This window comes from Mucor mucedo (genome assembly GCF_025094135.1).
Source record: "Mucor mucedo strain NRRL 3635 chromosome Unknown EV154scaffold_214, whole genome shotgun sequence".
In the NCBI taxonomy this organism is placed as follows: Eukaryota; Fungi; Mucoromycota; class Mucoromycetes; order Mucorales; family Mucoraceae; genus Mucor; species Mucor mucedo.
The window spans coordinates 35,822-62,305 of NW_026252498.1; the positions used below are offsets into that span (position 1 = coordinate 35,822).

The following is a 26,484-nucleotide window of genomic DNA, read 5'->3' on the forward strand; positions in this document are numbered from 1 at the left end:
TAATTACAATGAACTATGTTTATAACTCCTTTAAATAGGGAATACAAAAAAAAAAAAAAAAAAAAAAAACCAAATCAACAAGTCTAGATATTCTAACCTATCACTTGTCGCGGAAGACTTCCTCAGTTTTTGAAAGACACATTAAGTCCGATACGATGTGCCAAAAAAAAAAAAGCTTCTAAAACTTTAAAATAGCAATATCTAAACATTTCAATTAAATCTTCATAATCAGTCTGTTATGCTACTTGGTACTCGGATGTATCTTGTATTATACATATACAGTCTCCGTCAATACTCATTCCGCTATTTTATATCGTTGTAGGTATTTGTTTACACCGACAAAATATTCAAAATCAAATTATTGGCGAGTGTTTATAACAATTTGACTTATCGCAACCCATTTTTTTTAAAAGCAGTAAGGGAGTCTTATTTAGAAAAATACACATGTCAGACTATTTACACATAGACACTTGCATTAATGTCCCTTGAAAAATAGAATGTAAACCTTATCGCTAGTTCTTTTTGGTAGAGTAATATCAAGGAGCTTAATACTGCATTATTAAAACAAAAATAACTAGTAACCTTTCTCAAAACTTTGTGCTCAAATTCTTACATGTTATTTATCAAATGTTTTTAAGCTGTAAACAATTATTATTAACTTATTCAATCATAATTGTCTGTAATTCAAGTCTTAAATTAGACATGAGGAACAGAAAAATCTTACATCCAACTAAAAGAATTGGAGACCTATTGAAGACTTGTCTCTGAAATTTAATTCAGCGTACACAGTTACTCCTATTGAAACATTGAAGACCATCGATACACAAAAGTGTTATTCTTTAATGATTTCAAGCAAGACTTATTTACAAAATACGCCCTCTATCCCCTAACGTTGAAGGAATAGCTCATGAACAGCATTACGGACAAGACAATTGGTAAATAACATTTTTCTCTTATAAAGCCACAGTTTTTCTATAGCCGACCGGGCCTCGTAGCTCGCTTTTAGGAATGTAACAAAGTAACAAAAAAAGACAGCATTTTTAAAAACACTGTCTATTATTTAATGGTTTGAAGCGAGATTAAGCACACTAAAATCTTGTTGATAACTTATATAATTAATAATAACTAATTAAGTAACCACTATAATTGTATTCTTTTACATTCTATATCCTAAATATAACATTTTGATGATGTTTGATGATATAATTAATCTTTACTAAGCTCTTCTGCATTATGATCTATTTTGGCTACAAGTGAGAGATTAATAGAACAGTAGCATGATGGGACGCATTATAAAAAAAAAACTTTTCCAAAGTGATATTCGGGTTCATATATGCTATTCAGTCGATTTTTAGTTAGATATTTATGCGTATATAAAGCAAACTTTTTTTCGAAGAAACACTCCAATTACTAACGGAACAATAATTATGCATAACAAATATACGAAGCACCATTGGATATGAAGAAGGTCATACGGATCAACAAGTCTACCTTTAAAATTAACAGTGTTTTTGACGTTATCCTTGTCTGATACATGAGCTTATATGGCGTTACTAGATCAGTTTAAATGATGTAAAATTGGCGGATGCTTGCGGATAGATGAGTAGTTGTTCATGATTCTGTGAGAAAATGAGTACTGTCCCCTGTTCTGTGCTCCTACGCCACTTGCTAGACGTAATCTGTGTGGTCAAAATTAATTTCTCGGTCCGCCTCATCTTATTTTATAACCCCTCTCGTTTTGTTTTAACCCTTCTATCTTTTCCTATTACTACGCTTTTGTATAGAATCATCATTCCTCTTTACAAAAAGGTCTACTTTTGTTGACGCGTACTGGATAAAAAGATAAACATTTGTATAACAATCTAGTTTTTGGCAAGAAGATCAAATAATAAAAAAAAAACTAGTTGCAGCTTATACCATCATCCCCACTTCATTAGTTGATAAAAGAACCAACTATAATGCTTGACGAGGATACTTCATTCCAACCGTCATCATCTATTATTACACCTGCCGCCGAGGTGTTGCTATTATTTGATCATCGCAAACTCCAGGATTACTTCGAACAATTATTACCTTTAGTCTTAGATGCCGAGGTCTCTGATTTAGAAAACACCCTCTTTGCTTATCCTGACACTGCAGAAAAATTCAAACGCTTCGCTAATGACCCTCAAACACCAGTCATCTTTATTCTCAAGGAAAAGGAAGGTGGCAAAGATGAAGGTAATTTTTTTTCTTTTCCCCCTGAATTCGTCTAACGCGCTGACTGTCTTTTTTTTTACATACAAAGATGATGTTTCATCACCTCCAACTTACTCTTATACCGTTTCTCATGAAATCACATACCTCCCAACTCATGTTGGATCTCTTGCTGTTATCAAGCGTTTACCTACCCTTGATCAATTAAGACCTCTTCAAAACCAGTTACAGCTGATTAATTTGCCTGGTGCTAATTCCGGAGAACCAGGTCAAACTAGTGCATACGAATTCTTGCATTCGTATATCCATTTGGCGGTCAGTCCTTATTTTAATGCTTATGTCAATGCTAGACATGGTAAGACCGGCAACGAAGCTAGTTCAAAGAGTAAGAACGAAGACAACAAAATGGGTGTGCCTATGGCCAAGAAGAAAATGGCAGAACTGGAACTGAGTTTATTACATCTTCAGCAGAACGTTGAGATCCCCGAAATTGCTCTCAATATTCATCCTGTGATCCAAAAGGCTGTAGACAAGGTAAAGGTTTTTTTATTGCTGATAAAACAATACTAATTCTATGTAATTTTGCAGTGCCGCGAGCAAAATAAGCGTGTTACCGTCGAAGCTGTCGATCCTACTCTTTTTTCTGATTCATCTTTCCTTAACAAACTTCAAGGTGATGTCAATGGTTGGATCAAGGAAATCCAAAAAGTCACAAAAATGTCCCGTGATCCTGCAAGCGGCACTGCAATCCAAGAAATTAACTTTTGGCTGAGCATGGAGCGTGCCTTAGAAAAGATCGACGAGCAGCTTAAGAGTGATCAAATTAGTACGTACAAACCATGCGATACAAAAGAAAAAACCTAACCTTTTATTTCCGCAGCCTTAACTTTGGATATTCTTAAACATGCAAAGCGTTTCCACGCTACAGTCAGTTTTATTGCTGATACTGGCCTCAAGGAAGGCATGGAGCTTGGTAAGAAGTTATAACGATGTAAAATTTGTAGCCTTGTTAACTTTCATTACAAAATAGTGCACAAGTATAATCAGTTGATGAAAGATTTCCCTTTAAACGAGCTTTTGTCTGCAACCGACTTGGATAAGATCAGAGACTCCTTGCACATGATTTTCGGCCATCTTAACAAGAAACTCAAGCTGTCACCTTACCCTATTCGCCGTGCACTTCCTTTAGTTGAAGCCATTTCGCGCGATTTAAATGACCAACTTTTAAAGGTTCTCGGCAGTCGTCGTATGATGTACATGGAGTATGATGACTTTGAGCGTACAACAGCAGGTGCTGAAGCTGTTTTCCATACTTGGGATGAATTGATTAAAGAGTTTACTAATGTTGCTCGTGATGTAACTCGTAAGAGATCTGAAAAGTTCTTACCCATTAAGATCAACCCAGCACACGCAAAGTTACAAGAGAGAGTCATTTTCGTGCGTGCCTTCCGTAAGCAACATGAACAACTTCATCAAACAATCGTTCGTGTCATGACCAGCCCTCGTGCCAAGAAAGCAACTGTTGTTGTTGACGGACAAGTCAAGTCTGTTATGGAGGAAGAGGAGAGCGTCAGCATAAGTGATATCAATGCTGTTGAGGAAGTTAAACTTGCTTACGAAAGTGTCAAGAATATCGACGTCCTTGATGTATCACCCGAGGGAACAGAGATTTGGGTACAAGCAGAGACAGCATATAATGAGCGTGTGTCTCGTGTTGAAAATCAAATCATTGCTCGATTGCGTGATCGCTTGGGTACAGCCAAAAGTGCCAATGAAATGTTCCGTGTGTTTTCCAAGTTCAATGCACTTTTCGTTCGCCCCAAGATTCGTGGTGCTATTCAAGAATATCAAACTCAATTGATTGATAGTGTCAAAGAAGACATTAACAAATTGCATGATAAATTCAAAATGCAGTACAGAAATTCTGAAGCTTATCATATGGCTCAATTGCGTGATTTGCCTCCTATTTCTGGTGCCATCATCTGGGCTCGTCAAATTGACCGTCAATTGTCTCTTTATATGAAACGTGTTGAGGATGTTCTCGGTAAGGGCTGGGAGCTTTATGCCGAAGGTCAAAAGCTTCAAGCAGAAAGTAGTAGTTTCCGCAAGAAGTTGGATACTCGCCCCATCTACGAAAACTGGCTCCAAGAAATTATGAAGCGAGATCTTTCTGTTTCTGGCCGTATTTTTGAAATCTCGCGTAATCGTGTACAAAAAAACACGTTGTTGCTTGGTGTCAATTTCGACGGTCAAATCATTACCCTTTTCAAGGAAGTCAGAAATTTGCTTTGGTTAAACTTCCAAGTCCCTCATACCATTTCTAATGTCGCTAAAGATGCTAAGCGTGTTTATCCTTTTGCTGTCAGCTTAATGGAAACTGTCCGTACTTTTTCTCAAACTGTTCACAAAGTTAACCGTAATCCTGATATTGCTACCCTTGTCGCTGGTTATCGCAACGAAGTCCACAATATGATTACCAAAGGTATTAACTTACGTTGGGACTACTTTGTCAACACTTACGATGCTCACCATCGTCCATTATCCTATTTGACTGGTACTCCTTTGGATGCTCGCGAAAACAGACATGTTATGTTTGTTCGTGAATTTGCTAATGTTGTGTCTGTATTCCAAGACAAAGTCGATGCATTGATTGGATATTATGATGAAATCACTAAGGGTGTCGATGAAATGAAAGCATGCCCTTACCAAGCTGAAAGATTTGAGGATGATTTGAGCCGTGTTCAAAAGCTTATTGATAGATTGAATCTGGAAAATTATTCCAATCTCGATCAATGGGTCGCTGGTTTAGATAAGCGTATTGAAACTGTCTTGATTTCCCGTTTGCAACAAGCCATTCGTTCTTGGACCAGTGCATTTATGGGGGTCACAGAAGACGCAATTATTCCCGAAGCTAGTGCTTCTAAGAGCAGACGTAAGAGAAAGGCCGGAGCTCATCGTGATAGTATTGCTACAGTCGAAGAAACAGCTATTGTGGTCCAAAAGTCTCCTGATGTCAAACCTGACCTTCAACCTATCGTGCATGAAATTCGTATCCGTAATCAACTTATGTACCTTGATCCTCCAATTGAGCAAGCTCGTACTAGTTGGTGGTTTCAATTACATGATTGGTTAGCAGTCGTTTGTCACCTTCCTCGTATTCAAAGTTCTCGTTACGAAGGAGGCTTGAGTGTAAGAGATAACCCATCCATTGAAAAGACCTATGCTAGCTTATTAACCCGTATGGGTGATAACTCGCTCGAGCACGCTTACCAAATTGTCGAAGATAAGATTCGCCAAGTCTCTGATTATGTCAACATTTGGTTGCAATATCAATCTCTTTGGGATTTAGAGTCAAGTCATGTCTTTACTATCCTTGAGGATGATCTTGGTAAATGGCAGCAGATCTTATTGGAGATTAAGAAAGCTCGCTCTACCTTTGATAATTCCGAAACTGAACAATCATTTGGTCCTCTTGTTGTCGACTATGAACAGGTGCAAAGCAAGGTCAATCAAAAGTACGATCAATGGCAACGTGAAATTCTCAATAAGTTTGGTTCTCTTTTGGGTTCTTCTATGAAGGATTTCCACACATCTGTTTCCAAGGCTCGTTACGAGTTGGAGCAACAATCTATTGAAAGTAACTCTACTGGTGAAGCTGTCACATTTATTACCTTTGTTCAAGATTTGAAGCGTAAGGTGGCTAAGTGGAGTCAGGATGTTGACCTCTTCAGACAAGGCCAAAAGACATTGGAACGTCAGCGTTTCCAATTTCCTAACGACTGGGTTTATGTCGATCAAGTTGATGGTGAATGGAGTGCATTTAACGAGATTTTGAGTAGAAAGAACAATGCTATCCAAGAACAAATAGCTGGTTTACAAATGAAGATTGTAGCCGAAGATAAGGTCGTTGAGCAAAAGATTCGTGATATCTGCGCCGAATGGGAAAAGAATAAACCTGTTCAAGGTGATATTAAGCCTGATATCGCCACCAACACTTTATCCATCTTCGAAGGTCGTGTTACACGTCTTAAAGAAGAATATGACATGGTTTGTCGTGCAAAGGAGGCACTCGATTTGGAACAAACTTCTGAAGATCGCTTGGATCCTGTTCTTGAAGAACTCCGTGATTTGAAGTCCGTTTGGACATCTCTCGCTCGTGTCTGGCAATCAGTTTACGAAATTCGTGACACTCCTTGGTCTTCAGTTGTACCTCGTAAAGTGCGTGGTCATATCGACGAACTTGTCAACTCCACAAAGGAAATGCCTAATCGTATGAGACAATACGCAGCTTATGAATTCATGCAGGATACCCTCCGTCAACTTTTACGAGTCAATCCTCTTGTAGGTGATCTTAAGTCCGAAGCTCTTCGTGAACGTCATTGGCGTCAAATCTTCAAATCTCTCCGTATTGAAGGTCGTTTTACTTTGTCTGAGATGACCATCGGTCATTTATGGGATCTTGACTTGAAACGTAATGAATTGGTTATTAAGGATGTAATTTTACAAGCTCAAGGTGAAATGGCTTTAGAAGAATTCTTAAAACAAATCAAGGAAACCTGGACTGGTTATGTTTTGGACCTCGTTAATTACCAAAACCGTTGTAGACTTATCCGTGGCTGGGATGATTTATTCACCAAGTCAGGTGAGCATATCAATTCATTGACTGCCATGAAGCTCTCTCCTTATTACAAGGTGTTCGAAGAAGATGCTGCTGCCTGGGAAGATAAGTTGAACCGTGTCCATGTCTTATTTGATGTCTGGATTGATGTTCAACGTCAATGGGTCTACTTGGAGGGTATTTTTAGTGGTAGTGTTGACATCAAACATTTGCTTCCTGTCGAAACATCTCGTTTCCAAAGTATCAATACCGAGTTTTTGACTGTCATGAAAAAGGTCTATAAATCTCCTTTTGTCATGGATGTGCTCAATATTCCCAATATCCAAAAGTCTTTGGAACGTCTCGCTGAATTATTAAGCAAGATCCAAAAGGCACTTGGTGAATATCTTGAACGTGAGCGTTCTTCCTTCCCTCGTTTCTATTTCGTCGGTGATGAAGATTTGCTTGAAATCATTGGTAACAGTAAAGATATCTTGCGTATCCAGAAGCATTTTAAAAAGATGTTTGCCGGTATTTCTACCATCTTGTTGGATGAAGAACAAACCGCTATTACTGGTATGGCGTCCAAAGAAGGTGAAGAGGTTATGTTCAAGACTCCTGTATCTATCAAAGAAAATCCCAAAATTAATGATTGGTTGACTCTTCTTGAAAATGAAATGCGCGTGTCACTCGCATTGCTTTTAAACGATGCTGTTACTGAACTTGATGCCATATATAATGCCGACGAAATGAGCTCTCCTGCCTTTATGGAATGGATTGACCGTTATCCTGCTCAGCTCGTTGTGTTGGCTGCTCAAATTATCTGGACCCAATCGGTCGACAAATCCTTAACTACCATCGATGAAGCTGGAACTGGTGACCAAACCCCTCTTCAACGTTCTGTAGAGCTTGTTGAAAGAAACCTTAACATTTTAGCTGATGCTGTCTTGTTGGACTTACAAGTTAACAAACGTAGAAAGTGTGAACATCTTGTCACAGAGCTTGTCCATCAACGTGATGTTACTCGTCAGTTAACTGTTGACAAGATTTCTTCTGCGAAGGATTTCAACTGGCTTTATCAAATGCGTTACTACTTTAACCACGCCGTTGAAAATCCTATCGAACGTTTGACTATTAATATGGCCAATGCTCAATTCTTCTATGGTTATGAGTATCTTGGTGTTGTTGATCGACTTGTTCAAACTCCTTTAACCGATCGTTGTTATTTAACCTTGACTCAGGCTCTCGAACAAAAACTTGGTGGTTCACCTTTCGGTCCTGCTGGTACCGGTAAGACAGAATCCGTCAAAGCTTTGGGTGTTCAACTTGGCCGTTTCGTGCTCGTCTTTTGTTGTGATGAAACCTTTGATTTCCAAGCTATGGGACGTATTTTCATTGGTCTTTGTCAAGTAGGTGCGTGGGGCTGTTTTGATGAGTTCAATCGTCTCGAAGAACGTATTTTGTCAGCTGTTTCTCAACAAGTCCAAACTATTCAATTGGGTCTTAAAGAGGCTACAACCAACCCCAATCATGAAGTTGAATTGGTTGGACGTAATGTTCGTGTTAATACTGACACTGGTATCTTTATTACTATGAATCCTGGTTATGCTGGTCGTTCCAATTTGCCTGATAATTTGAAGAAATTGTTTAGAAGTATGGCCATGACAAAGCCTGATCGTGAATTGATTGCCCAGGTCATGCTTTATTCCCAAGGTTTCCGTACAGCCGAAATTCTAGCTTCTAAGGTCGTTCCTCTGTTTAACCTGTGTGCTGAACAACTTTCTCCTCAATCTCATTATGATTTTGGTTTACGTGCTTTGAAGAGTGTGTTAGTCAGTGCTGGTAATTTGAAGCGTGATCGTCTTACTTTACTTCGTTCAGATATTGAAGAAGGTAAAGCCGATGCCACCGAATATACCACTATCTCAGAACCAGTTCCCGAACAACAATTGCTTATCTCCAGTATTCGTGAAACAGTTGAACCCAAGTTGGTCGCCGAAGATATTCCTCTTTTGACCAGTTTGCTTGCTGATGTCTTCCCCGGTGTTCACTATTCACCTGTCAATTTGGATCGTCTCAAGGAAGAGTTACGTAAGGTTTGTGATGAACGTCGTCTCGTTGCTGGCGAAGCTTGGATGGACAAGGTCATTCAATTGTATCAAATTCAAAATATTCATCACGGTCTGATGATGGTAGGTCCTTCCGGTGCTGGTAAATCCACTGCCTGGAAGACCCTCCTGACTGCTCTTGAGCGTGTTGAAGGCGTTGAAGGTATTGCTTACAACATTGATCCTAAGGCTATCCCCAAGGATGCTCTTTATGGTACATTGGATTCAACCACCCGTGAATGGACTGATGGTTTGTTTACACATATCCTTCGTAAGATTGTCGATAATGTCCGTGGTGAAAGTCAAAAGCGTCATTGGATTATTTTTGATGGTGATGTTGATCCTGAATGGGTAGAGAATTTGAATTCCGTCTTAGATGATAATCGCTTATTGACATTGCCTAATGGTGAACGTCTCAATTTGCCTCCCAATGTTCGTATTATGTTCGAAGTCGAGACTTTGAAATATGCTACTTTGGCTACCGTTTCTCGTTGTGGTATGGTTTGGTTTAGTGAAGATATTATTACTTTGCCTATGGTCTTCACCAACTACCTAGAAACTTTGCGTAACGTTCCAATGGATGAAATCGAAGAAGATGGCCCTACCGCTGTTCGTCGTACTGGCGATGGCAATCCTTCAACTGATGATGGTGGAGCTTCCATCTCACCTAATCTTGCTACCCAACGTGCAATTGCTGCTATCATGGCACCTGATCTTTCTGACGAGAACTGTTTAGTCGCTAAGTGTTTGGATTATGCATCTACTTTGGAACATATCATGGACTTTACTAGTACCCGTGTCCTGTCAACATTCTTCTCTTTGTTAAATAAGACTGTTCGTAATGTCCTTGAATATAACTCTCAACATTCAGATTTCCCCATGACTGGTGACCATTTGGAAGGTTATATCACAAAGCGTGTTGTTTACTCTGCTATCTGGAGTTTCTCCGGTGATTGTAAGCTTGAAGTTCGTGCAATTCTCGGTGAATTTGTTCGTGGCGTTACTACCTATGAGTTACCTCCTGCTGCCAATAATTCCAGCATCATTGATTACGATATCGCAGTAAACACTGGTCAATGGGTCCCTTGGGAATCTAAGGTCCCTGTTATCGAAATTGAAACACACAAGGTCGCTGATGCCGATATGATCATTCCTACCGTTGACACTATTCGTCACGAAGAAGTGTTGTATTCTTGGTTATCAGAGCATAAACCTCTTATTCTTTGTGGTCCCCCTGGTTCTGGTAAGACCATGACTCTTTTCAGTGCACTCCGTAAGCTCCCTGATATGGAAGTCGCTGGTCTCAATTTCTCTAGTGCCACTACACCTGAATTGATTCTCAAGACCTTTGAACAGCATTGTGAATACAGAAAGACTCCTAACGGTGTTATCTTGTCTCCCACCATGATTGGACGCTGGCTCGTTATTTTCTGTGATGAAATCAATTTACCCGCTACTGATAAGTACAACACTCAACGGGTCATTTCTTTCCTCAGACAATTGGTCGAGTACAATGGTTTCTGGAGAACTAGTGACAAGTCTTGGGTCACTTTGGAACGTATCCAATTTGTTGGTGCTTGTAATCCTCCCACTGATCCTGGCCGTGTTCCCCTTTCTCATCGTTTCCTTCGTCATGCTCCTTTGGTCATGGTCGATTATGCTGGTCAACTTTCTCTTATGCAGATTTACAGTACTTTCACTCGTGCTATGCTTAAGGTGGTTCCCAACTTGCGTGGTTATTCTGAACCTCTTACGGCGGCTATGGTAGAACTTTATTTGGCCTCCCAAAAGCGTTTTACACCCGATATTCAAGCTCATTATATTTACTCTCCTCGTGAATTAACACGTTGGGTCCGTGGTATCTATGAAGCTATCAAACCTTTGGAAACTTTAACTGTCGAAGGATTAGTACGTATTTGGGCTCACGAAGCTTTGCGTCTTTTCCAAGATCGTTTGGTCGATGATGAGGATCGTAAGTGGACAGATGATATGATTGACTCGATTGCCATGAAACATTTCCCAGCTCTCAACCAAGAAGAAGCTCTTGAACGTCCTATTCTTTTCTCTAATTGGTTGTCCAAGCATTATATTCCTGTCAAGCGCGATCAATTGCGTGAGTTTGCAAAGGCTCGTCTTAAGGTCTTTTACGAAGAAGAATTGGATGTCGCTCTTGTGCTCTTTAACGATGTACTTGAACATGTTCTTCGTATTGATCGTGTATTCAGACAACCTCAAGGCCATCTTTTGCTTATTGGTGTCAGTGGTTCCGGTAAAACTACTTTATCTCGTTTCGTTGCTTGGATGAATGGTTTGAGCGTTTTCCAAATCAAGGTTCATAACAAGTATACTGGCGCTGATTTCGATGACGATCTTCGTACTGTGCTCCGCCGTGCTGGTTGCAAGGGCGAGAAGATCTGTTTCATCATGGACGAATCTAACGTATTGGATTCTGGTTTCTTGGAACGTATGAACACACTCTTAGCGAACGCCGAAGTTCCCGGCCTTTTTGAAGGTGATGAGTACTCCGCTCTTATGACTGCATGTAAAGAAGGTGCCCAACGCGACGGTTTGATGCTTGACTCCAATGAAGAATTATACAAGTGGTTTAACCAACAGGTTATGCGTAACTTGCATGTTGTTTTCACTATGAACCCTCCCGAAGGTGGTCTTGCTTCTCGTGCTGCTACTTCTCCTGCCTTATTCAATCGTTGTGTTTTGGATTGGTTTGGTGATTGGCCCGATCAAGCTTTCTATCAAGTCGGTATTGAATTTACAAAGACCCTGGATCTGGATGTACCCAACTTCTCCCCCTCTTTCAACTTCCCTATTGCTTACCGTAACTTGCCTATTCCTCCTAGTCATCGTCAAGCTGTTGTCAATGCCCTTGTCTATGTTCATCAATCTCTCTACGAGATTAATGCTAAACTCAGTAAACGTCAAGGCCGCCACAACTATGCTACTCCTCGTCATTTCTTAGATTTCATTTCTCATTATGTTCGTTTATACAATGAGAAGCGTGAAGATTTGGAAGAACAACAACGCCATCTTAACGTTGGTTTAGAGAAGTTGAAGGATACTGTGATCAAGGTCGAAGAATTGAGAAAGAGTCTTGCCATCAAAAAGAACCAGCTTGAAAAGAAAGAATATCAGGCTAATGAAAAGATCAAACAAATGTTGGCGGATGAGAAGGAAGCCGAACAAAAGAAGGCTGATTCTTACAAGATCAAGAGTAATTTGAAGATCCAAAACAAGGAAATTGAAGCTCGTCGTACCGTTGTTGATAACGATTTGGCAAATGCCGAACCTGCTGTCAAGGAAGCTGAAAACAGTGTCAGAAGTATCAAGAGACAACATCTTACCGAAGTGCGCTCTATGAGTAATCCTCCAGAAGCTGTCAAACTTACCATGGAGTCTGTCTGTACCATGCTGGGCCATAAAATCGATAGCTGGAAGAATGTCCAAAGTATTATTCGTCGTGATGACTTCATTTCAAGTATTGTCAACTATAATACTGAATTACAAATCACCAAGCAATTACGAAAGTACATGCGTGAAAATTTCCTCAACAACCCAAGCTTTGAACATGAAGCCGTTAATCGTGCCTCTAAGGCATGTGGTCCTCTTTTCAAGTGGGTTACTGCCCAATGTAACTTTTCTGAAATTTTAGACCGTGTTGGTCCTCTTCGTGAAGAGTTGAATCAATTGCAAAGAAGCTCAGATGATACCAAGAATCAAGCCGTTGAAATCGAGCAAATGATTGCTGGCCTCGAAAAAAGTATCGGTCGATATAAGGATGAATATGCAGCCCTTGTTGGTGAAACTCAATTGATTAAGTCCGAAATGGAACGTGTCAAGTTCAAGGTCGATCGTAGTATCACACTTTTGAGTTCTTTGTCTTCTGAAAAGACTCGTTGGGAATCTGCTAGTCAAGCCTTTGAAAGTCAAATGGGTACTATTGTTGGCGACGTTCTTTTGGCTGCTGCCTTTATGGCCTATGGCGGTTACTTTGATCAACAATATCGTGATATTCTAATTCAAAAATGGATGGATCATCTTTTGGCTGCTAATATCCAATTCAAACATGAGGTATCACTCACCGAATATCTCTCTACTGCTGATGATCGTCTTTCCTGGCAAGCGAACTCACTCCCTGTTGATCAACTTTGTATCGAGAATGCCATCATGCTCAAGCGTTTTGATAGATACCCATTAATCATTGATCCTTCTGGTCAAGCTACAAACTTTTTGATCAACGAATATAAGGATCGTAAGATTACAGTCACTAGTTTCTTGGACGATTCATTTATCAAAAATCTTGAAAGTGCTTTACGTTTCGGTAATCCTATTTTGATTCAAGATGTCGAACATTTAGATCCCATTTTGAACCCTGTCCTTAACAAGGAATTGCGTCGTACTGGTGGTCGTGTTTTGATTCGTTTGGGTAGTCAAGATATCGATTTCTCGCCTGCTTTTACTCTCTTCCTTTCCACTCGTGATCCCTCAGTCAACTTTGCACCCGATATCTGTTCTCGTGTCACATTTGTTAATTTCACTGTTACTCGTGGTAGTTTGCAAAGTCAATGTTTGAACAAGGTGCTCAAGGCTGAACGTCCCGATGTCGATCAAAAGCGTACAGATTTGATCAAGCTTCAGGGTGAATTCCAGCTTAAATTGCGTCATCTTGAAAAGTCCCTCTTACAAGCCTTGAATGAGTCAAAGGGTAATATCTTGGACGATGACAAGGTCATTGATACATTAGAAACATTAAAGAAAGAAGCAGCAGAAATTACTCGAAAGGTTGATGAAACGAACACTGTCATGCAAGAAGTCGAGCAAACAACTGCTATTTACACTCCTCTTGCTCATGCTTGTAGTTCTATTTTCTTCGCTATGGAGCAACTCAATTTGGTCAACCATTTCTATCAATTCTCTTTAGATTTCTTCTATGAAATCTTTGAATATGTTATTCATGCTAATCCTAATTTGAAGGGTATTGTAGATCCTACCGAACGTTTGGAAATTTTATCTCGAGACTTATTCTCTGCTGCCTACAAGCGTGCTTCTCGTACTTTGGTACATGAAGATTATACAATGTACGCCGTTTTGCTTTGTCAAATTCGTATCCGCGGTACTCAAGAAAATATGGATGAAAGTGAATACGATTTCCTCTTAAGCGGTGGTGATGCCGTTGTTGGTTCTACTTTGACAGCTGCTGGTATGAACATGCCTAACTTTATCTCTGACGAAACTTCTCAACGTATCAAGGAATTCTCAACCCTTCCTTGCTTCAACAAGATGATTGAACATATAATTATGAACGAAGATGAATGGAGAGCATTTGCCGAACATGATAGTCCCGAAACTATTGTCCCTCTTTGTTGGGAAGGTGCTGGAAGAAGCCGTAAGTTTTTTTTTTTTTTTTTAAAAAAAAAAAAAATGATTAGTAGATTGTTTTGTATTAACACTTTTGTTGCCTATTAAGCTGCTTTGGATTCTCTGCGTAAAATGTTGGTCATCAAGTGTTTCAGATCCGACCGATTATTACCTGCCACATCCATCTTTGCAACTGAGATCTTTGATAGCGAGTTTATGAACTCTGGTGAGCTGAATTTACAACAAATCGTCATGGAAGAAGTCGGCAGTGCTACTCCTTTAGCTTTCTGTTCCGTTCCTGGTTATGATGCAAGTTACCGTGTTGATAATTTGGTCGCTGAAAACAACACGCGTTGTACTTCTGTAGCTATGGGTTCTGCCGAAGGTTTTGCGTTAGCCGATCAAGCTATCTCTACTGCCATCAAGACAGGTAATTGGGTCATGTTGAAGAATGTTCATTTAGCACCATCTTGGCTCGGTCAACTGGAAAAGAAATTGCATAGTATGAAGCCTCACCGTAACTTCCGTCTCTTTTTGACAATGGAAACCAATCCAAAGGTCCCTGTCAATTTATTGCGTATGTCCCGTATTTTGATGTTCGAACCTCCTCCAGGAATCAAGGCCAATCTTCAAGAATCTCTTCGTAGTATTCCTCCTTCTCGTTTATCCCGTGGACCCACTGAACGTGCTCGTCTTTATTTCATGTTAGCATGGCTTCATGCCGTAGTCCAAGAACGTTTGAGATATGTGCCTCTTGGTTGGACTAAGGTTTATGAATTCAACGATTCTGATCAAGATTGTGCATTTAATACCATCGATAAATGGTTAGATACCGCATCCGGCGGTCGAGCCAATATCTCACCCGAAAAGATTCCTTGGGATGCTATTCGTTCTCTTTTGAAGCAATCCATTTATGGTGGTCGTATCGATAACGAGTATGATCAACGTCTTTTGGATTCCTTTGTCAATAACTTGTTTACGCCTGAATGTTACGATATTGATTTCCAACTTGTTAAGGGTAGCGGTGAACATGAAAAGTCAATCGTTGTACCTGATGGTACCAAAATGGAACAATTCTTGGAATGGGTCAACAAATTACCCGATCGTGAGCCTCCTACATGGCTTGGGTTGCCTTCTAATGCAGAACGTGTTCTTTTGACTCTCAAGGGTAATAAGATGTTGTCTAAGGTCCGTAAAATGAAGAGTTTGAGTGATGACGATGAAACTGCCTTTACACCCGAGACTGCTGGTGCTGCAAGTAAACAAGTCGCCACTACTGCACAACCTGCTTGGATGCGTGCCTTGAATATTTCTATTACTAACTGGTTGAGTCTTTTGCCTGCTAACATTAAGGTGATGCAACGTGATAGCTCTGGTATTATGGATCCTTTGTTCAGATTCTTTGAGCGTGAAAACCAAATTGCTCGTAAACTGTTACGTATCATTAAGGAAGATTTGATTTCATTACAAAAGGTGTGTGTCGGTGAACTGAAGCAAACGAATCATTTACGTCAATTGATGAACTGGTTAAATAAGGGTCTTATTCCTGATCATTGGAAGAGATACAAGGTTCCCCGTAGCGCGTCTTTAAACTCATGGTTGGCTGATCTTAAGTTACGTCTCGATCAAGTAGAAGCTCTTTCTCAAGAAACATCATTTGATCAAGTTGAAATTGCTATCGGAAGTCTCTTTACACCTGAGGCATATGTTACTGCTACAAGACAAGCTACCGCTCAACGTTATAAATGGTCTCTTGAAGAACTCGTATTGGATGTTGATATTGGAGAAATTAAACAAGATGCCGCAGGATACCGTATTCGTGGTTTAAAGATGGAAGGTGGACAATGGGATAATAACGAAATCTGTTTGACATCTGAACCAAGCAGTAAATTGCCAAAGACAGCTATTAGATGGATTCGTAAAGATCAAAGAAAAGAAGTCAAGAATATTGTCGAATTACCTGTGTATCTCAATTCTGACAGAACCGATTTATTGTTTACAATTAGCGTACCTGCAAACGCTGAAGAAAAAGACAGAATTCCTCAAAGAGCCGTGGCTCTCATCATGTCTTTTTAATTCATTATTTGTCCACCCCCCAAATTTTAAAAAATAAAAAAGTCTTCATATCAGTTTTTTGAAAGTTTGGCAACAGTAATAAGTGATATTCTTTATTTGTACATATTAAGCATTGATCAATAAGTGGGGACATAACATACCATTATACAAAGTCAGATCCACTTTTAAAGTTGAAATGAGAGCTGGTTTTCCTTTTATTTTCATAAATTATTTTTAAAATACATCAAGGTTTAACATCGAATCGGCTCTTTCTTTCCACAGGAGATCTACTTCTTCTGTTATGAGATCCACTACTTCTGCTATAGGGGGATCTACTTCTTCTATAAGGAGATCTACTTCTTCTTCTCTCAAAAGGAGATCTATTTCTTCTACTATCATAGGGCGACCGACTTCTTCTTCTTCTTTCAGTAGGCGAACTACTTCTTTTTCTCTCGACGGGTGATCTACTTCTTTTTCTTTCGACAGGCGATCTACTTCTTCTTCGTCTTTCAACAGGCGATCTACTTCTTTTATTACGTCCAATGGGCGATCTGCTTCTTCTCTTAATGGGTGATCTGCTTCTACTCCTTCCAATAGGCGATCTACTTTTTTACGGTGGCTACGACTTTCCTCTTTAGAGCTTTTATGATGCTTACTACTCTTCTTTTTCGACTTCTTTTCCTTTTTATCTCTAAAGTAAGCAGCCATAGGGTCCTCTTCATCCACATCGATAGGCTTGGGCTTTGGTTTCGATTTTTCCTTTTCAACCACTAAAAAAAAAAGTTCAGAATAATGTGACAAATACAATTTAATCAAATGCTCAAAACTAACCTTCGACTAATTCAGGAGCAACATTCATCTTGGGCTGGTCATCGTCCGATTCTTCTTCCCCCTCTCTCTTTTTTTGCTTTTTAGGTCCAAATGAATGATCAACACGTAAAGTACGTCCCAAAACCTACTAGAAAATGTTAAAGGCTGATGTGCAAGAGGACCCAATAGTAATACTTGCGTCTGCACCATTCAAATTGTCTACGGCTAAGACTGTGCTACGCTGATCTTCATACTGGATAAAAGCAAAACCTTTAGATTTACCGGTTTTGTGATCACGTATAAGTTCAATATGAATAATTTCACCGTATCTGTGTGTGAGCGTGGTCAGAATATTTGTGGTTTTTGGGGGTAAAACATCGAGACTTACTGCGAAAAGATGCAAACGACATCACCTTCTGTTAATTCAAACGGGAGATTACCAGCAAAGATCCAAGCTGTATCTTTGTACTGTACGTGCCAAGACGCCGATTCTGACCAAGTTCCACTTGTTATTTCTCTTTCATTAATTCTTTGGATTTCTTTCACAACACTGTGTACTAATTAGACATGGATATAGACACAAAATTATCGTGCTTACTTCATTTTGTTATTGCGAAAAAAGAATGTGGAATTTGGTCGCTTTCTGAAAAAAAGAAAGAAGTCGACCATCAGGGTGTTCTTAGGGTTACTACGATAGAGAATCACAAATTGATTTATGGGAATCTGTTCATGTTGTTTCCCTTTAAAGACTCAGGTTTACACACTAAAAGTAAATCGTGGAATATGGACCAAACTAAAGCACTCAAGCTTCTCGTTTCAGGGAGTTAGGAAAATGCCCCTGTCTCTTTTCCTGTCAAGTAGTAAACAGTCCACTTTGGATCATGGCTACAGGTACATACTACCTATATGATGTATGACTGGATTTATAGTGCAAACGCTGTAACTTATTTTTAATTTTGATTTTTTGTATCATCCCTTTTATTCATTGATGTTGGTGTCTTTAGATACGGTTTCTTTTGTCGGTTCTACATCGTCGTCTTCGTCTGTATCAATTTCTTCGTCATAATTAACCGAGGCTAGGTAATTGCGCTCTGAAAAAAAAATCGGTCTTCTTCGTTTACTCTCGACGCGTAATATCCGAAGCAAAAAATTCATTTTAAAAGAAAAAGAAAAATAAAACGGTTTGCTCACTACTTCAATTTTTAAATTGGAAAGGGATGAAAGCAGTCCTGTGATTCTTATGTAGCAGTTGTTTCCACTGAATGTACCACATCCAACAAGATGTTACTGACATTTAAAAATAAATTCTGTAATGTTTTATTACTTGACGTTTGAATTTAAAATACGTGTTCCCTGATGGCAATTTCCATGAAATCGCTTTACTTTTGAGTGAAACAATGGTGTACAATGCATAAATATTAATTTTTCTTTACATGGCTGACTCTCTGTATGCTTTGATTTCTTGTTGGTACTTTTCACTAGCACGATTAGCCAGTTCAACATAGCGCTATTTTATCATTTGAAGACAGATGAGCACATTGTCTTGTTTATCATTTATAATATGCCTTACCGCTTTTTCAGCTTCACTTAGAGCTTTGTATAAATCTGAAGCACTTGTAGCTTGTTCTTTGACATCGCCCCTCTTCATAACAGGATCTTTGGTTTCTCTGAGGTGTTTAAGGAAATACATGAAACTATTCATAGGACGCTTGGGTTGGCTTGGATCTTTAATCAAATTTAATTTGTATTTTCTTCTTAATCTGTTCTCTTCAAAAAATTGTTGGGGAGTGGCATTTTTCAAAGCTTCATTCTTTTTAATGTTGTGAGCTTCTACCTCTTGTTCGTAAATCTTTTTACATCTCTGGTAATAATGCAAATTAATAAAACCAAACGCGTAGTTCCCAACATACCCTTTTACTTACAGCTTTTTCCGTTTCATCCAACGCCTTCCATTTATCTCCCATAAGTCTGGTGGCGACCTTGAGTTCAACCTTACCATTTTCATTCTTGTAATTGTTGATATTTTCACGCAAATAAATCTGCCAAGGGTTACGAGGTTTGATAGGTACGTTTTCCAAGACTAGTATAAAAACACGTTAATATTTTCTGAGTGATACGACGGGGGAGAAAATGAACAAACTTACTACTGACAAACTTTTTGGGATGTAAGGATCTTGTTGAAAGAGAACGTGTAAGGACTAAATTACTAAAAGACTTGATAAACGACATTTTAAATTTTTTAAATAGGTGGAATAAAGAGTCCTTAGCAAGCAAGATCCATGAAATTTTTATAGTGGCAGATTTCAAAGAGTAATGATTGGACAACATAAAATGACGTAAGCTAAATTTCTAAATGTGACAGTTAAAATTTCCATTGTGATAGAAAGTAAAAGCAAGTGATGTGTCAAATATGATTTATCACTGAATCTAGTTCTTTTACCTCAGTTATTAACCCACCAAGAATAGTTGCCAATGTGAATAATGAAACTCTCAGTTTGTTGTTAATATGCTGCTTTTCTTTTTCTCCCTTTCTTTTTAAAATTTTTTCCAATAGTCATTGATGGTTCGCCAAATATTTGTCTTTTGAACAATATGATTAATTAACTGATATGTCCAGTCCTTCTATCACTGCATGTAATGGGTGCAACAATAGCACCCGCATTGATGTCATGTATTCTCCGCCATACAGTCTGTACTACCCATATTGTCATACATATCTCCAAATAGTCAGTCCTAGAAGCGCACTAGCTGTGCTATCACTTATACAAACATTGATATCGCTTCAAACATCTGAGCAGCAGCTCAATCTTACATACGAATAATTCCGTTCTGAGGACCTCATACTTTAAACGGTCAATCCATTTGAAGAGAAAGTGTATACGTATCAAACAAATGTGTAACCGATACGGTTTTCTCTAAAATGAAATCTTTTATGTCTATACAATCATTGAAATTCCAAATGAAAAAAGATACCTCAGTTATGCTTGTTAGGATGTAGTTGATTGGCAAAATTCAATGCTGTAACAATGCACAAGATAGACTAACTATATTATTTTAATGCCAAAAAAAAAAAAAAAAAAAAAAAAAAAATAGCTCAAATTCATTCCGGATTATCTTAAAAGAGTCAAAGACAATGTTTAAAATCAACCCAGGAACAAAATATTTCGTAATCAAAAAATTTGCTACAATAGAAACAGCACATTTACCAGTAATGAAATGTTTATTGCGAATATGACTCTCTTCTTTTTTTTTTTTTTTTTTTTTTACTAAAACTCCTCACGCCACGAATCTTAAATGACCCTGAATTAGCTGCTTGTTCCTCTTTCACTTGACTAAGCTGCTTCAAGTGTACCACTGTATTCCCTGAAAAACTATTCCCGTGTTTCTTTGGTTACACAACGCATATTTTTTTTCTTTTTTTTTCTCACTTCCAGCAAATTACTTCTAATATATTTTCTTACATTCTAAATTGTAATTAAGTACAGCTAAGATCTTATACTGATTTATTTGCCATGATCATATATTGCAATCGCTCTTGGCGGATTTAAAAGGATCCGAGTTAAATAAATAAGGTTTACCTTGCAGAAATTGTCTATTGACATCATAACACCAATCAATAAGCCCTCTTTTGCTGTTCCCTTAAACGTTCACCTATACTCCCCAGAGCATGTTTAAAGCTCTGACATGTAACCATAAATCTAGTGCCTTTGTACTGACACAAAGAAATGAGTCTAAGCTCTTTAGAAGACGTTAAAAGTAATCTTTCTTTGTGCTGATAAACGGGAACAGTTTATCATTTAAAGCGGCAACTAAAAAGATAAAGAGACGATTACGTAGTTTTTTTTATATCTTTCATGTACGAAAGGACGTAGCTGTTGTACGTTTCACTAAAAGCAATTATAGATTTTTATTTCAGGTGACTTGCTTCAAAAAATGTAAAACCAAGACTTTTTTCTTTTTTTCTTCCTTTTCTTCTTTTTTTTTTTACACTTTTTTATTTTTTCGTTTTTAAAAAGATGGACAATAGGGGGTGCCAAACATTAAATTTTTTCAAAAATCGCGGGAATTTTATTTCGAAGTTCCGGGAATCTTTTTAGGCTGGGAAAACTCGTCATAAGCCAAATACAGCTCTAGCTTCCCCTTTTCACTTTAAACCATTTTTCATAAATATTATCTTTTATTTTCAACTTTTAAAATGCCCAAACAATCTATTAGACAACAAACTTTGAACGAGATGAAGTCTTTGCTTAAGCACAATGTTATCATTGAAAATGAAGAAGAAGCGGAAGAGATGCACGAACTCTTGAGTGGATTAGAAACGAAACGTGTTCTCAACAGTGGACCTGGCATTCCTAAACTGGACCAGTATCGCGAGTATTTCCTCGAGTGGAACGACGAAGAGTTTGTTAAGATTTGCAGAATGAATAAGGACTCGTTCTTAAAGCTCCTTCGCTTGATTGAAGGTCACGCAGTCTTCAACAACCAGAGTTTCATTCCTCAAAGGGATGTTCACGTTCAACTTGCAGTAACCTTGAGACGATTAAGTCACGATGGAACTGGTAACAGCATTGAGCAGATTGCAACTTTGTTTGGAATCAGCAAAGGCTCTGTCACTGACTACACCAACCGCTGTTTTAAGGCAATCACCGACAACCTTAAACACTTGATGAGCTGGCCTAACAAGGAACAAAGAGAAAGAGCAGCTGAAGCCATCAAAAAGCAGCACTTTTTTCGTAATTGTATTGGATACATCGATGGCACCCATTTTCGCCTTTCTCAAAAGCCTACCGACTGCCCCGAATCCTATTACAATAGAAAGGGGTTCTATTCTGTGAACTGTCAGGTTGTTTGTGATGAACGAAAGATCATTTTGGGTTTCCAATCAGGACAAGCAGGATCGATGTGTGATGCCACATGTGTAGAGCATGCTAGCTTCATGATTAATAGAGAAGCCAAGTATTTCACATGTGGCGATGCTGCAAGCCATGAGTACCTTCTCGGTGATTCCGGATATGCTCTTCATCCATTTGTGCTTACTCCTTACAGAAGACCCCAGGTTGTAAGTTCGGTGAAGTGCGAAGACTTCAACAGGGTTCACTCTTCCGCCCGAGTTGCTGTTGAAAATACCATTGGTGTATTAAAGGGAAAATGGAGAATCTTGAAGAACATTCCGATTCAGATCAATTGTGAGGAGGATATCATGAGAATACATGAATTGGTACATGTATGCGGTCTTTTGCACAACTATTTGATCTTGGAAAATGACAATTTTGACGGTGATTTTTATGAGGATGTTGACGTCGGGCAGTCGAGATTAGACGTGGTGTTGCTGGAGTCATTTGACAACGTCAACAGTGTTTCCAGCCGTATATTGAATACTTGGAGGAATTCCGTTGCTGAAGTAGTTTTAGCAGATTATGCAGTACATTTCGGATATGATAATGAATAAACCAACTGAGTTGATATAATGTGCATTTGTGTTGAAAGGATTGGATTGCGTCCTTGCTGTGAAGGTTTCTGAACAATGAATGTAAATATATTTGTAAGAGGAAAAAAAAAACTTTATTTAAAAAGAAAAAAATATTAATCTACATCTGTTGAAGGATTACCGTCGTCGTGCTCATCTTCATCATTATCAAGATTGTAAAGATACTCTGTATCATCATATACATCATCATCATCGACAGGATCCCTCAGAGATCTACGAAAATCAGCCAGATGTCTGGTAATTTCCGTAAATGACGATGTATTGAAGGCGTTCGTTGTCAGACAAGTAACAAGCAATTGGGACATACCCAAATCGAACTCCCTCTGACTATTTTCCCTCAATACTTCGTCCCTTCTCAACTGAGCCTCGCGATACTCAGAAGAAAAGTCTCTTTTGATCCTCTTGTTTCTCATGGCGTGATCGGGATCAACACGGATGCGATCAGCTGTTGGCATTTCAGGCTGAACGGTACCAGCGCGACTAACACCTCCACGACCACGACCACGAGCAAGACCACGAGCACGACCACGACCACGACCACGACCACCAACACCAGCACCCGCACCCGCACCAGCACCGCCACGAACACCAGCAACACGAGCACCACCAGCACCACCACCACCACCAGCACGACCACCACCACCACCAGCACGAGCACCACCAGCAACACCAGCACCACCAGCACGAGCAGCACTACCACTGTTGACATCGTTGTCATGGTCCACAGCATGATACGACCCAGCATCATCGAAATCTCCACCATCATCAAAAGAAAAGGAATCGAACAAATTATTCTCTGATGATGATTCAAATAATGGTGTGCGACTTGATGGCTGGGTATTAGATGGAACCAACAAAGGAGAAGAAGCAACATTGGTAGCTGGTACTTCTACAGATGACGGCTGGCCAGACAAAGCTTCACCAAAAGCAGGACGAGGGAAAGAGAGAGGTTCGTTTGAGAATGGCCCAACAGAAGAAAAACGGAAAGAGGAAGAACGCTCAGTAGACACAGGTGCAACAGACAAAGACCTAGCAGCCAAAGGAGCACCAGAGGAAAGAGAAGCACCAGCAGCCAAAGGAGCACCAGAGGAAAGAGAAGCACCAGCAGCCAAAGGAGCACCAGAGGAAAGAGAAGCACCAGCAGCCAAAGGAGCACCAGCAGCCAAAGGAGCACCAGCAGCCAAAGGAGCACCAGCAGCCAAAGGAGCACCAGCAGCCAAAGGAGCACCAGAGGAAAGAGAAGCAGATGATCTTGTTGAAGATTCAGCTGCATCACTTCCAACCAACAATCGACTGACCTCTTCAATCGCCTCTTGTTGACCACCAAAAACTGCAAACGTTTGTGCCTCAATTGCAGCTAATGATGGCCTTACTCTGTTAGAGTATGTGTACTCGGTACCACCAGGGGCACCATGGAAAGCCACACAATAAGGAGTTATGTTTGGTCTAACACCATGCAGAGAAGCCAAACGAGAAAATCCAACACACAAATGTTCACACTTGATCTCGATGGAGGTCAGTCCACGTTTAATGTCATCTGCAGTCAAGCCAGAACCGGTAGAGTTCATATCTCTTTCTACATCGCGATACTTTGCGAGTTGGCGTTCAAAACGTTTTCCAACCGATTTGAAATTCCAGGAAGACGGAATTACTTTATCTGCCAGAAGTTGCTGAAACAATCTCTCAATGATCTCTCTTTTTTTTATCTGACTACCAGCTGAAGGAGCGGATGACTTTTGTCCACCAAGATATATCTTAAAAAGGTCTTGATTACTCTCAAAGAAACCAATCATAGCCTTAATTTGACCAGGTGTAGTTTTGGTTCTATCAAGGCTTTTATCTGCGGAATCGTTGTTGGAAGGACCGCCACCAGTGTTTCTGTTTATTTGATCAGACATTTTAGATTATACGTTTTAGAGAAATTTAAGGAGAAAAAAGGTAAGTTAAAAACTTAGAAAAACTTTATAATGCAAACACAGATGCGATTTGATGCTTTTAGATTATCATAAAATAAATAAAATGTTACTTTTTCACGTCATATTTCCTTCTCAACAACGAATAGAAAATGAGTATTCTTTCCCGAGATTTCTCGGGAATACTTTTTCTTGCCCGCAAAATCTCGGGCACAAAAAATCGTTCCCGCAAAGTTTAGGGAATTTGGCTGGGGAAAAATTCCCGGGAATGTTTTTTAAAAATTAAGGAAATGATTTTTTTAATGTTTGGCACCCCCTAATAACCCTTTCAGAAATAATCAACCACCACAAAACAACGGCTATCCTCTCGTAGGTCAACAAACATCAGGGTTTAGTCCTTTACCAAATACAGGTGGATATGTACCACCACCACCACAACAACAACAACAGCAGCCTTGGCAAACAGGTGCTGTAACCACGACCAATACTTATTCTCCTCTTCAACCACAAAATACATCGTACCCCTCTCTTAATCAAAATTCATTTTCTTCGCCTCCTTATCAACAACAGCAACAGCAGATTGCATCTCCCTATACGAATACAAATACTCCTACCGGAAATACATATCAATCTTATCAGTCCCCAGTGGGCTACCCACAATCACAACAACAACAGTATGGTACTGGAAGTTTGGATAATGGAGGGTTTAATAATGGAGGATTTAACACTGGCGGGCTTAATAACGGCGGACTCGGTAGTGGAGGAGGATACAACAGTGGCGGATTTAACGGTGGATTAGGTAGTGGAGGGTTAAATGGTGGGTTGGGCAGTGCAGGGTTAAACGGTGGCGGAGGTGGATTATATGGTACTGGAAGTGCTACTCCTGGTGGACAGTACAACAATGGTGGATATAATAATGGCGGTTTAAGCAATGGTGGGATGGGACAACCTCAATACGGAAATACACCCAACAATAATTTTTACATTCCTGCCAACTTTGGCCAGACCACCACCACCACCAATCCCACCAACAATAATTCGATGTTTCAGCCTCAACATCCCAAGCACGCACCAGTCGATGCAACCACTTTACTGAAGGGAACGCAAGTCCGTCGTGTAGAATGCCCAGTTTGTCAAAAGATGATTGAAGGTGATGATATGGCGGTCAATCATCATGTAAATGAACATTACACTTAATAAAAGTCCCCAATATACTATACTATTTTTTCATTTTTTGAAAACTGGCTTCTTTATGCAGGCTAATCTTACACCGAGACAGGCTTGTTATTTTGTAAAAAGTAACTAATAAAGGATTTCTTGAGCATCTTGGGACTACATTCCACATTGGTTTTATTAAGATATGCTTTGGTAAAGTAGAAACTTAAGGTTGAGAAGCAGTTTAAACTACGTGACAGCATGTAAGGAAAGCAATTTCCTTTTGCCTCTAGGGAAACATGACGTCGCTAGTTAGCGCCACGTGAGGGCGGGGGTTTATTTTCTGTTTAAAAAAAAAAAAACTCACGCACATTTTTTTTTTTGTTTCCTTTTTTTTTTATATTTGTTACATTTAATATTTTTCAGTGATAGGATGGATTCAGTAATGATTCAAGACAATAACAACTGGAACTTGATCCCCTATGACGAAATGATGACAGTGCCACCTTCTTCTCCACAAGAAGCCAGTCATTTGGAAAGTATCTTTTCTAGCGGGTTATCTGCCAAGATGCGTACACCGATAAGTTCCAGCGACACTAGTTCGGAACTACATGCCAGAAAATTAAATGGCCTATTATTGCATTGTAAAAGAAGATCTCATAACAAACGCCCCTCTCGTATTCCCGTCTTATCTTGTCGTATAATTCACAAAAAGAAAAAACAAGAAGAAAAGAAATCCATGGAAAAGATTGTTCAAGAATTAAAAGATATGGGTCTCTGATTATTTTC

The 26,484-nt window shown here is 39.3% G+C and overlaps 5 protein-coding genes across 5 annotated transcripts; 2 read left to right on the forward strand and 3 right to left on the reverse strand.

Moving 5' to 3' along the window:
* Positions 1 to 1,686: 1,686 nt before the first annotated feature.
* On the forward strand, positions 1,687 to 16,435 carry EV154DRAFT_128983 (dynein heavy chain). The gene is made up of 6 exons (XM_051594004.1): positions 1,687 to 2,220; positions 2,288 to 2,730; positions 2,785 to 3,022; positions 3,077 to 3,169; positions 3,227 to 14,302; positions 14,384 to 16,435. Exons 1-6 carry the CDS (start codon positions 1,959 to 1,961, stop codon positions 16,348 to 16,350), a joined length of 14,079 nt encoding a protein of 4,692 aa, XP_051450946.1. The 5' UTR covers positions 1,687 to 1,958; the 3' UTR covers positions 16,351 to 16,435.
* EV154DRAFT_530709 (uncharacterized protein) lies at positions 16,423 to 17,742 on the reverse strand (the record flags this gene model as incomplete). Its single annotated transcript, XM_051603780.1, has 6 exons — positions 16,423 to 16,856; positions 17,003 to 17,099; positions 17,161 to 17,284; positions 17,339 to 17,468; positions 17,528 to 17,689; positions 17,738 to 17,742. The coding sequence occupies 6 exons, from the start codon at positions 17,740 to 17,742 to the stop codon at positions 16,574 to 16,576; spliced, it is 801 nt and encodes a 266-aa protein (XP_051450947.1). The 3' UTR covers positions 16,423 to 16,573.
* A 681-nt stretch (positions 17,743 to 18,423) lies between these two features.
* On the reverse strand, positions 18,424 to 19,455 carry EV154DRAFT_474426 (uncharacterized protein). Its single transcript, XM_051597958.1, has 4 exons — positions 19,284 to 19,455; positions 19,062 to 19,219; positions 18,710 to 19,000; positions 18,424 to 18,646 (listed from the first exon to the last, which is right to left on the reverse strand). The coding sequence occupies exons 1-4, from the start codon at positions 19,366 to 19,368 to the stop codon at positions 18,569 to 18,571; spliced, it is 612 nt and encodes a 203-aa protein (XP_051450948.1). The 5' UTR covers positions 19,369 to 19,455; the 3' UTR covers positions 18,424 to 18,568.
* A 3,267-nt stretch (positions 19,456 to 22,722) lies between these two features.
* Positions 22,723 to 24,826, reverse strand: EV154DRAFT_607717 (uncharacterized protein; the record flags this gene model as incomplete). Its single annotated transcript, XM_051607628.1, has 1 exon — positions 22,723 to 24,826. The coding sequence occupies exon 1, from the start codon at positions 24,523 to 24,525 to the stop codon at positions 22,723 to 22,725; it is 1,803 nt and encodes a 600-aa protein (XP_051450949.1). The 5' UTR covers positions 24,526 to 24,826.
* Positions 24,647 to 25,737, forward strand: EV154DRAFT_571134 (uncharacterized protein; the record flags this gene model as incomplete). The annotated part of the gene is made up of 2 exons (XM_051606237.1): positions 24,647 to 24,696; positions 24,873 to 25,737. The coding sequence occupies 2 exons, from the start codon at positions 24,647 to 24,649 to the stop codon at positions 25,735 to 25,737; spliced, it is 915 nt and encodes a 304-aa protein (XP_051450950.1).
* Positions 25,738 to 26,484: the final 747 nt, after the last annotated feature.

Excerpts from the sequence above, each read along its gene's own strand:
- EV154DRAFT_128983 (XM_051594004.1), top strand. The coding sequence starts at position 1,959 with ATGCTTGACGAGGATACTTCATTCCAACCGTCATCATCTATTATTACA. Across the intron at positions 2,221-2,287 it reads GGAAGGTGGCAAAGATGAAG|ATGATGTTTCATCACCTCCA; the intron begins GTAATTTTTTTT and ends TTACATACAAAG. Across the intron at positions 3,170-3,226 it reads CAAGGAAGGCATGGAGCTTG|TGCACAAGTATAATCAGTTG; the intron begins GTAAGAAGTTAT and ends ATTACAAAATAG.
- EV154DRAFT_474426 (XM_051597958.1), bottom strand. The coding sequence starts at position 19,368 with ATGTCGTTTATCAAGTCTTTTAGTAATTTAGTCCTTACACGTTCTCTT. Across the intron at positions 19,220-19,283 it reads TCCCAAAAAGTTTGTCAGTA|TCTTGGAAAACGTACCTATC; the intron begins GTAAGTTTGTTC and ends TTTTTATACTAG. Across the intron at positions 19,001-19,061 it reads TGGATGAAACGGAAAAAGCT|AGATGTAAAAAGATTTACGA; the intron begins GTAAGTAAAAGG and ends CATTATTACCAG.